The 11,774-nt window shown below is 42.2% G+C and overlaps 1 protein-coding gene across 1 annotated transcript in view; it reads left to right on the top strand.

Annotated features, from left to right (window-relative positions):
• Positions 1–2,210: 2,210 nt before the first annotated feature.
• Positions 2,211–11,774, top strand: part of LOC118341383 (tyrosine-protein kinase receptor UFO) — a 25,501-nt gene continuing 15,937 nt past the window's right edge. Inside the window, exons 1-6 of the mRNA XM_035679630.1 lie at positions 2,211–2,834; positions 6,360–6,570; positions 7,004–7,107; positions 7,207–7,389; positions 10,762–10,842; positions 10,943–11,058. Coding sequence (XP_035535523.1) covers positions 2,672–2,834; positions 6,360–6,570; positions 7,004–7,107; positions 7,207–7,389; positions 10,762–10,842; positions 10,943–11,058 — 858 coding nt within the window. The 5' untranslated portion in view covers positions 2,211–2,671. The remainder of the gene's footprint in view (positions 2,835–6,359; positions 6,571–7,003; positions 7,108–7,206; positions 7,390–10,761; positions 10,843–10,942; positions 11,059–11,774) is intronic.

The following is an 11,774-nucleotide window of genomic DNA, read 5'->3' as shown; positions in this document are numbered from 1 at the left end:
ATAAAGAGAAGTCTAAGTCTAAATCTATGTGCATTTGCATTTGTCACCAGCAGGGGGCAGAAGAACCTCTGTACTGAACTTAAGCCGGTCACGTGTCATTATAGTCCTTGTGATGTATCAACAGGTTGGGGGAAGCATGTCTGGCTGCATCCAGTCTGCAGTAAAAAAAAAAATGAAGAAGAAGAATAAGAGCATGAAGAGGTTAGCTCATTGTTAGCACCCCCGGGTGGCCCTGTAGCTGGGAGAGCAGGAGGAAGGTGTTTCCCATGTCTTCCAGCCAATAGAGACTCTCCTTCAAAACTAACAGGTTGTTTTGTTCAGCAAGCAGTGGAGACTAACTAGGATATTGGCACTGCAGTCTGTCTTTGTGAGAGAACATAATAACTGGTACCCATATAACTTGTTTTGTTGGTACAAGTGGTTTTATAACTGGATGCATGTGCTTTCAACACTGTTAATCCACTTTAGCGTCATCTAAAAGTCTCTAAGTCTTTAAGTCTTGTTTGGTGAATCATGTTTGCTGGATTTTGGTGTGGCTTAAACCTAAACACAGAGTCCTGCGGAGCTGAAGCCCATCCCCCTCGAAACCCAAACATTCACTCCTTCCAGGACCCATCCAGCCCCAAAACTTTGTGTTTTTGAGTAGAACACCCCTCTTTCTTGTACAGGACCCCCTCGGTGACCCTCTTCCCTCCCTCCCTGCCTCTCTCTCTGTGCTTCTATCTGGGAGCAGTGAGAGCACCATTGCTCAAGCTCCTATTGAAAAGAGAGCATATACAATGGGGTCTTTCTCAGTCCCTCTCTGTCTCCATTAAAGACCCTGGGAACACAACACTGTCCAGAGAGCCACTCTTAAAGGGCCAGTGGGACCCAGGTCTTCGCAACCTGAGTCCCAGCTCCTCCCATCATTTTCATGGGAAAAGAAAAAAAAAACAGGAATCTATGCAGCAAATCAATTATTCATGAATGGTATGTGAACTCTGCAGGGCCTTCTCCCAGGCAGCGAGCGGCAGCATCACCTCTGTCCAAACACACACACACACACACACACAGTCACCTCTGTCCAAACACACACACACACACAGTCACCTCAGACATCATCACAGTCTACAACAGCACAACAACCCCGCACTACTGCTCCCTGCGTCTGATGAGAATCAGCGGGACAGCAGCATTTATTTAGACTACAGCTGATCATGCTTCAGTCTGTTTTGGCTGAAATAGTATGTTCAAACAAATTCCCAGACATTACGGTGACATAATCCTGGTTATGCTGGGTAGCAATAAATACAAACAGAATAGTCTGAATAGTATTACTATTACTTTATTGTCATACATTTGGTCTCTTCCCCTTTTCCCAGGCTCCAGCAACAGGCTCCTGTTGCATGGCATTGTAAATAAGACATTAATGTGCCCGGTTACATAAAGGTTGAAACATTTTAAACTGTTAGCAGCAAGTTAATAATATTAAAAATGCAAATTGCTTATTGCCCAATGATGAAATTAATTGGAAGTATAAGTTCTGTAAAGTTTTTTAAGCAAGTCATTGAGCAAATTGAAGTTAGGCGTTATTTTATTAATTTAATCCTCTTAAATTAATCTTTTCACAACAACTAGCATATACAAAGAAATCATCTAGATTGTTAATGTGGCAGTGTGTTTTGACCCTAAATTTTATTTTAAATCTGTAAAAACACTAAGGAAAATCATGAAAATAACCTTTATTTTTAACTATCAATACATCATTAAACAATAAACAGTTTCCAATGTGCAGATACAATTAAACCAGGGCACAATTTGTAGATATCCATATAAAAGCAGGACAAGTTTAGGTAAAGCAAAGTAAGTTAATACTCTGCAACAGACAACGATGAAAGGTGTTTAAATCACTGTGTCTCATTTATTCATAAGTAAACAGACTGATTTATACTCTGCCCAGACAAAATGTCCTCTATCATGTTGCTGATCCACACATGGGCAGCGCACAGCTCTGTTTGCCACAGACTGACACATATACTTTGTTTCAAGCGGGAAACGGGTGATTTACTGGGTTATTTACAACTTCTGGGGATCCGTGTGTAATTAAAAAGCGAATGGGGGATTGTGTTGAGACAATCAGCATGCCGCAGGGTTTCTCACATCCTCTGAGAAAAGGAGGGAGACTCAGGAGGAGGAGGAGGAGGAGGGTGGAAAGAACTTGAGTTGAGGAATTTGAATCCTGTTTGAAGGGGGAGAGGGAAAAGAAAGAGCCAGGGGAATGTCTGAGGGAGTCTGAGGGAGCCGATGGGCAGGAGAGAGACTTTGGACGACAGACTGCAGGAAACACTGGTTTAAAAATACTCCCTCGGTTGCTAGAAATAGCCTCGGCTTTGTACAACTTTATCAGCGGCCGAAGGTTTCGGTGCGCCTTTTTGCTGTGCACTTTTTCTAAAAAGTTTGGTGGCGAGCGCTCCGCACTGGGATCAACCAAAACAACAGAGTAAGGGGGAAAAGCAAGAAGACTTTCGAGCAGCGCGGATATATATGTTTTTTTATAGTCTGTCTGTTCAGGAAAAGGGAACTGAAACGACGGGGTCCGGTTTTCTGTGGATAATCACATTTTCTGCCGGCGTCAAAGCAAAACTTTTTTTCAGCGCACAACTTTGGATCTTTGCGCTGCTGAGATGCGGTGATGGAGTCCCTTGATGTTTCCAAGATGACTGCTGTCCTTATGAAGCACATTTTCAGAGGTGATCTCCTTTCAAGAAAAAACATGAGCGACTCTAAATGGTCGTTTTTGATCCTCACCTTCATTTTTGCTGCTTGGAGGCCAGTGACCGCCGGCACTCTCACAGGTAAGCTTTAATTTCCACCGAGCAGCAGCAGCTTTTCATCCAATGTGACTGTTGTTTGTCAACTTCAGTGCGAGGAAAAACATTGTAACGAGCAATTAGCCCAGTCAGCCTTCTGCTCCCAGCTCATTAAATCAATTTGCTGTGGGGTGGCGAGTGCAACCACAGCTGCAAGTGCGTTCAACATCTGGCCAACATGATGGAAATCACTACACTCATAAAAAAGCCTTTTAAAACAAGGTGATTAAAGAAAACAAATTACAGATACTTGTGTTTGTTTAATCAGGCTGAGGATTTTAAGTGGCTTGTGTTCTGCTGATACATAATTATTCAGGGACAGCAGCCTAAAGGTGGTGGAGGAGTTTGTTGTGGAGAGCCGTTTTCCTTGGTCTCCATGTTTTTGAGATCAGGTGCCTCATGAACCCTTCTTATCCCGAGAACTCCCCCAAACCACCAGGTATCCAGACCAAGATTCCTGCCGGTCATGGCATTTTCAGAATACTATGAAATGTTGAGAGATGCATTCCTGGCAGGGAAAGGGCAGAGGCTTAAAATAACTCCTGCTGGGAAGTGAGGGAATCATAACAAACTCACTTAAAGACCATATAGCACAGCAGCATGGAGAGAAGTCTGCTGTTTTGCTCTATAGAATGGTGGAAACCAGACTGTTGACTCCTTTAGAAACATGCCTACATATACCAGGTCATTTTACATCAGCACATAAGTTTGTAAACACTGCCAACCATCATTCAGAAGTCATTATCTGTTCTAACAATCAGTTTTTCTGTTAAGTTTGGAATCCACCAGCTACTGCAACCAGTGGATGAAAACATGGGGTCCCTACAGGGGCCTCCACCTGTCAGCTCATGTGTTTTGACCATTATGGTCACGCTGTCTCTCTGGGGGCTCTACTTCTTCCCTCAGCAGATGTATGACCAGGATGGACAGAGATTACTAGGCACTGCTTTGATTTATAAGCTCAGACTGTTGGTTTTAAAGAGAATCTTTCCTGATGTCTCAGTTCCTATTTGGATGTTGGAGTGAGGAATGAGGAGGGGATCAGGGGGGCGAAAGCTTTGGTTTGTGAGTCAGAGCCAGTCTGATCAAGCAGTGAAATGATGGATGGGGTAAAGGGGGCAAGAGTGGAGGAGAAAGAGTTGGGAGGGGAGGTGGCAAAATGTGTAGCGATGAATCCAAAGAATGGCATGAAAAGGAGGCTAAATGGGAAAAGGGCAAAGGCGCGGCAGTGAATGGAGGGGCTGAATTACGTAGCGTTAAAAAGCCAGAAAGATAAAGGAGGGAGTGAGAGGAGGATAAATGCTCGGACTGTGTCGAGTATTTTTGGTATGTGCATGTCCACTGACATTTAACATCTGAGCTTTTTCTACGAGAGAGAGAGTAGGAGTAGACTGGGTGGATCATGAAAAAAAAAGTGTGGGACCTCGAGGGAATTCAGGGGACAAAAGGGAGGAGATGGAGTAGTTAAGCACAAATGAATCACTGGAGACAGGCCACACACACACACACCCTTAGTTTGGCCATGGCCTGCTCTTTCTGTCTACCTCTGCATTCTAATAAAAGGTTTACAAGCTTATTATTATATGAATGCAGCACTAAGAGACAGAGAAAGAAAGTAGGGCTGTTTTTGTTCAATACGGCACTGAAAAAAACAAAACAAAGTCAGGGCCATGCAGATTCTTGAAAGTGCTCAGCCAAGCTTAAAAATAAAGGGAGGAATGACTTTTAACGCCAAAAAGCACACAGAGACAGAGAGGCGGTGAAGCAGAGACTCAGCGGGCCCCTTCATTTATTGCACACTGCCCGAACAAGCTTTTTGAATGCTGAGTTGTGTACGTGTGTGTGTGCATGTGTGTGTGGATTACATACACATTTAAAGAACCGAGGGCATGTTCTACTCATAAGTAAAATGAGTGCCGCTGCCAAAGTGTGCTATTTACATTGCAGGTCTGTTTTCAGCAGCTGAATTATTTGTGTTTATGTGTGTTTGCGTGAGATGGGTTGCAGTGGAGTCCTGTGGGGTCACAGTGAAAGGGTCAGAGGTTGAAGGGTAGGCCATGAAACAGACTAGGAGGGCGGGTTGACAAGCTTGAGAAAATCTTTACAGGCATCACTCAGTGGAACAAATGTGATTTATTTTCATCCTGAAAGTCAAGTTTGCACATTCTCATGTTATTTTATCTTTTATCTATTTTAACAAGACAAGGATTAGTTAATGCCTACCCTTGGTCTGCTCTATGGATGCTTAGCATTTTTATTTGATGGTGTAGAGGAAAGAAAAGGATTCCTGTAGGAGGGATCTATCTATCACTGCCAAATTTGTATTTAAACAGAGGTCAAAGCTGTGGCTATTCTTTTATCTTTGAAACAGCATGTAAGCCCTGCCCTTAACATTATCAGGAATTCCTCTCATTTCTGTCGAATGTCTTCAAAGTAAGAAAAAACAGAACCGCATAATTTTTATAGATGTTGAACAGATTCATAGACATCTTGGAAGACGACCTGCAGGCTTGTCATTGGTGTGTGAGAGAGACCCTGGAGGTTTTTAGTGTGTAGTGTGTTGAGCTCTCTCTGCTCTGACACTGTCCGAGTAGAAGGAGCAGCTATCCTCTGACAAGAAGGCTTTGTCCCAGTATCAGCTCTGTCCTTCTCAGGTCAGCCCTTCTGTCAGTGAGGGACACAAGATAACTGGACTCATTTCAAAAACAAACCAGTGTGGTAGTGGATAAACTCTAGGTTCACCTGCTGTTATTATATCTCAGCGAGGGCTACATCAAGCCTGTCAAGCATGAATGAACGATTATCAGAATGAGCACACAAGTTAATGCTAGAGATCAAGATCAGATGATGAATTGATGAGTCAACAATCAATGAAGTGTTTAAGCTAATCTTTAAACCACAAATGTCTGCGTGCAGTCTCTCAGATGTCAAGATTTGCTGCTTTACTGTGTTTTGTGACATAATATATAAATGGAATGTCTTCGGGTTTTGGAAAATTTGACCTTTTGTCAACAATTTGTGACCTTGAGCTTTGCAGTTTTCTTTATAAAGACATGATTATCAGTGATTTAAAAAAAACTATACATTTATTAAACACTAATGAGTTAGTTAGTAATTAATCATAATAATTAGTAATATATAAAATAATAACCCTAGTTTTATTTAAGGTGTTTTCAAGTGGAGTTCTTTTGAATAAAATGTGTTTTTTTTTTTTGTTTTTTTAAGAACGAAGAAGAAGAAGAAAGTCTTTTTATTTTCTTAATTATGGACATGATGAAATCATTTTTGAAAAGGGCTTCATCCATGGGGTTTGTCACCTGCTGGAAGCATAACTTCTGATCTAGCAGCATATTATCTTTAAAAAGGAAAACAGTAGGAAAGCTTGCTGTCTTTGGTTTCTTTGCTTCATAAAATGTTACCATGTTGTATGTGTACTGTATATAAGGTTTATTTTAAGGACTGACATAAAAACTAACCTCTAAACCTGCTTCTTCCCTCTCTTCACCAAAGATTTGGAGTTTGAGAAGAGTCCCATTACGGTCATCTCTTCACTGGGCAAACCTGTTACAATGCAATGCACCCTGAAGGGGGCAGGGGGTGAAGAACAGGACCCCCCTGATGTACTCTGGCTGAGAGATGGCATTCCACTTCAGTACGCAGACACCAACCAGTTCCAAGTCCACACTGGCAGCAACAGTTGGACGGTCATTAGCACGCTCAGGTAGGCAGCGTTTTCTTCTTTTGTCATGTCATTGCATTAGATTTAATGATGTTGTGAGGCAGCCACACCTGGCCTAAAAATGTCAGTCATCTGCTCTGATTGTATTTATTTCCTGTTCCTCCACCTTATCCTTTCACCTAGCTTAACCAGTACTGTTGCTGGATTACTTCAGCATGTATACTTCCAGCCACTGTTGAGCACATTGAAATTAAGTCCGAAAGAAATAATATTATCCAAGCAAAACCCCTTATGTGCCTTTCCTACTGTAGCTTAATGTATTTAATCCCAGTATGATTGGATGGCATAATTTAGAAGGAAAGTAATCAGGGTCTGTACATCTTTCTGCCTCTATCCCCTTGTTTATCTGTTTGGGTTGTCATTGTTTGATCTTCATGAAACCTATCAAATTTATAATGTTTTATGCATGTCACAGCATTGAGAAGGTCCAGCTTCCCGACATGGGCTCCTATCAATGTGCTGTTGTCCTATCAGAAAGCAACACAACTTATTCTGAGAGAGGGAGCATTCAGTTGGAGGGTGAGTTCATCTTCAGCTCCCTCGTGTACACAAAGACAGCCACAAAAATAAGCAAGTTTTCCGCAGAGAGTTTTATTTGGATTGTTAATTCTTTCTCAGGTCTTCCTCATTTCTCTGTGGAGCCCCATCACATGTCTGTAGTGGCCAACGTATCCCTGAGCTTGCACTGTGTGGCCCACGGACCTCCAGAGCCAGTCAGGGTCATCTGGCTGCAGGACGGCGCTCCCCTCAACTCCCTGTCAGACCCGGTGGCCCTGTCACCCTCCACACTCAACCTCACAGGTATCATCTTTCACTCTCTGTTGCCTCAGCAGTCAGGGCCACATGTACACAGCTTAGTCAGACCCATTAAAACATCAAAACAATCAACTCCTCAAGGGCTCTCACATTGTACTGATACAGGGAAAGGTTTAGTAAATGTTTAATCTATAAAATGTATAAAAACAAAATGCCCATCACATCATCTTGGCAGAGGCAACGTCATGCATTCAAAAGTTTAAAACACAAACATTTAGTTTATGACTAGATTAAATAGATCAAACTAAAAAATTAGCAAATTCTCACATTTGAAAAGCTGGAACCAGAAACTGTTTGGCATTTCTGCTTTATAAAAGAGTTAAACAATTCAATTATCAGTTATCAAAATGATTGATGATTTATGTCGGATGGATTAACCGACTACTTATTTCAGCATGTTAGTAAAGTAAGATGTCAGCAGATGGCAGCCCCAAGTAGCAAAGTTTTTAAATTGCGAGAAACAAGAACATTTCAAAATCACTGGTTTTAATTTAATCTATTTAGACTGATTATAATGTACTGCTTCAAAAGCTACACAGCAACTATCTTCTATAATTTCAAAGGCTTCCAGATCCCCCCTCCACGGCCCCAACAAACCACCAAATAACCAGCCTCCCCAGAGAGAGAGGCCTGGCTGGCACAGTGCCAGTGGAGCCATTGAGGATGTGCCTTGTGGTTGTGGTGGTTGATGGGTAAAGGCAGAGCAGCAGGCACAAGAGGGACTATTGGAGGGAGAAAAAAAATCATGGGCAGAGGACATAGGGAGATAAAAGAAAGAAGGAGAGTAACAGATCTGTTGCTGCTTGAATGCAAACCACAGCTGCCTACCAGATAGCTGGCCTGTGTTAAGTCCAGTAGTAGGAGGACAGGCCGAGCAAGCTGAGTCAGATGGAAGGAGGGAGAAGAAGGCGGCAGCGGTCTGTTTAAGGATCTGGTTTGACTCATGGCTGGCTGGTGCTGACCAGGACCCGTTTGACGGTAACCGACACTCATATCTCTGGAATGGGCAGCTGCTCTGGTAGACCACAGGTCTAAACCAAGGCAAACACAATAAGTTTTTTAATAGGCCAATAATGAGAAATGACATGGAAGTACATTCCAGCCATTATGGAATCATGGACAACACATGTTAACTTAAGGTTCAAGGTAGTTTCCATCTACATCTGAGCTCTTTTTATGCCTAGTCCACCAGTTTTAGGGTAGAAAGCTATTCAACTGGATAATGCAATTTAAATGAAGTACTAATATAGTTTATATTCCTCGATAGCCAATGACTAAAGTTTGCAACCAACAGATATCAGCAGAGACTTGCTATCTTCCCTGGTGACATTCTGCCAGACATCTTCTTGCTTGTTTCCTGAACTTTTTGCCTTTAGTGATCTTCAGTAATTGAAGCCAGTCAAGAGCATTCAAGGACTGAAATAATACTTTTGGCTGTATGTTTAGGATCACTGTCCCACTGTATTGAGTTAATATTGGGGGGTACCGTATAAAAAGAGCTACAGGTCTTATACTGTTCACCAAATACTGGTGAGAAAGTTGGGAGATGAAAGTCAGCATTTTAATTGTCACTGTTTTATTTCAAGTCGAATAAGTGCCTAAATGTTTACGTCATTCATCGAACAAAACGGGCACTGGTTTCAGCTTCTCAAATCTGATATTGTTGAATGTAAAACTAACGATTTGAAGACATCATTGATATATTTCACTTTTTTGTAACATTTAAATAGTCTAAATCTTTAATGAATCAAACAAGGATTATATTAATCAATAATGAAAATAATGTTGAGCCTCTGTTGCCACCTTAAATCCAATATGCCGAAGTACCAAAACCAAACTATGAAAAACACAGTATGTCACAGTCTTAATACTTTCTGACTGCACTGTACTTGTCAGTCAAGAAGAGGAAGCAGCAGGACTACACTCTGTCATTCCCAGCTGATAGTAACACTGTTGGTCAATAATGTGATGCTCATGAGCTCAGGAGTTCTTCCTAGTGACTGATTATGACATTTTGAGCTGGTCAGGGGATGTTGTGTTGCAGTTTAGGGAAGGAAAGAGACAGAGGGGCGAGTGGCACAACTTCAAGATGGCCTGATGAGCAGTTCATTCACCCACACAGCCAGTGGTCATCCCTCACCCCTCCCTCCATCCTTTTCCTCTCTCACAATCCCTCGCTTCACCCAGCGAGGATCGTACCCCCTGTTCTTTTTCCGGCCACAACACAATGGAGGCATGGTGCCGTCGGCGCAGAGCTACACACTGTGTGATTCTGTTTGTGGCTGATTGACAATGTTAGGGTGTTAGATAACAGGGATAAAACTTGAATGTCACATGTGTCAGTCTGTATGTGTGTGTGTCTGTGTGTGTAAGCCTGTGTTGTGTTGTGGAATGATTTGAGTGTGTGAGCAGGCTGTGAGTCACTTTCTGAGAGGACTCATTCTCTGTTGAATGTCAGTGTGAGTCACAGTCTTTGCCCCCTTCAGAGGAGCCCCAGCCTCTTGAAGGCAGCAGCTCAGCCTTTTACACCTGGAACTCAACGCGGCCGCTCTCTTTGTTCTCAAAAGTACTTTGCAAAAAAAAAAATTCAACATGCAGTCTGTGCAGGCTGTAGGTTAGAGATTCTTAAGTTGACAAGTGAGTCTAGGGTGGTGGATGTACATACTTGCATTTATAGATGTGATGTTTATAGATTTATAGATGTCAGGTTACAAATGTTTCAACAGTATTTCAGTGAATTTCTTTAAGAAGCACAAAATTTCACTTTTTCAAGATTTATGTTACACCAGTATCAAGACAATGTGTATGGATTTAAAATTGAAAAGCATGTTCGTTAAAAATGTGCTAAAAATATTAGTTTTGTCTAATCCATGTAATCCATCCATGTTTGCGCCCAGTTCTAACATTAAAAAGGGATTTATATTGGGCTGAAGAGGCGTATTATAATCAAAAGTGAATGTTTTAAAACTGAGCGTGAGAAATCAGACACACTGGCACCGGTTTTAATGAAATGTGGTGGAAAGATGCTTGGCACAAATTGGTGCATTATTCCTGCCAGACTTTTTTATTTATTTTATAAAAAATAAGAGTCTGTGCTACAGCGCTCCTACCGTAACGACTAAAGTGTACTTTCACATCAACAAATACAGACTAACCCTAAGACTAATCATAAAAGTGTCGACAGAGAGATCACGCTACCTTATGGAAACTATTACTCTGACACTGTTCTCACTTAAGTTTGAACTTTCACACTGTTTCTCACATTGACATTATGCGCAACTCAGCATGCTGAGCAAGGAGTCTTGGTTTCAAAAGCCCCGCTTCACACGTGCCTGTTGGGTTCCTTTTTCGTTCCAGGTTTGAACAGGACCAGCACCTTTTCTTGTGAGGCCCATAACCGCAAAGGCGTGGCCACCTCTGGATCTGGTACCATCACTGGTAGGTGTCACTGTGGAAGGACTAAGACTTCAGCCCCCTTCATTCAGTGTGTAATTCTTTTGTTGTTATAGCTTTATTTATTGTGTCTTTCTTTCTTTAGTTCTCCCATCCCAGCCTCAGAATTTGAAAGCTTTGGAGATCACTCAGACCAGTCTCCGTTTATCATGGCTTCCCGGTTTTGGAGGCGACTACCCGATCATCCGTTGCTCTGTTCAGGTGAGACAACATGAGATTAAAGTGAGAGAAGAATACCACAACTAGCTGAGAAAACTAGCCTGTAAAAAAATCACTGCAACTGTTTGACCTGCATGTTAAACAAATACATCACTCTCCCTCTATTTGCTGGATTCCACCTTACTGTTTGCAAGCCTAATTTTAAAGAAAAAAGAGAGCTTGGTTTTCTTCTCTTAACTCATCCTCTACCCCTCCCTGCTTTATTCACGTACCCGTGGATCAGGTTTCACTCTGGGAAAGTGGCCTCCTGTAATAATCTTATGTAGCGCCACTCCCTCTCTCTCTTTCTGTCAGTGTCTCTCTGTCACTATCCTGCTCTGTGGCCATTACAGCTCATAGCTTGAGCGGAGGAACATTTTCTCCTGGAGAAGGGAGCAGTGCAGCACCACCCATAAACGTCTGGTTCTAATAAAGCTGCCCCTCATACCTCTTGCTGTTCTTACCCCCGCCCCTCCCCACAGCCTTCCTTCACCCCCTCACCCTCACAGGGGAACAAGGCGAGGGGCCGGCTTCAGCAGAATGGGGCAAAAATCTGAATTTAACGGTTCATTGTGTGGCCAGGAAAAACATGAAAAAGGCTGCAGTGTAGAGAGAAGAAAGATATTACTGTTCTCCACAAAGGAAGAATAAGAAAGAAAGAAAGAAAGAAAGACAAAAAGAAAGAAAGAAAGAAAGAAAGAAAGAAAGAACAAAAGAAA

The sequence above is a fragment of the Morone saxatilis genome, unplaced genomic scaffold (assembly GCF_004916995.1).
Source record: "Morone saxatilis isolate NCDOM2014 unplaced genomic scaffold, NCSU_SB_2.0 Contig8, whole genome shotgun sequence".
NCBI classification, from domain to species: Eukaryota; Metazoa; Chordata; class Actinopteri; family Moronidae; genus Morone; species Morone saxatilis.
Note: the sequence above shows the minus strand (reverse complement) of the source record. Positions and strands in the feature narration are given on the sequence as shown.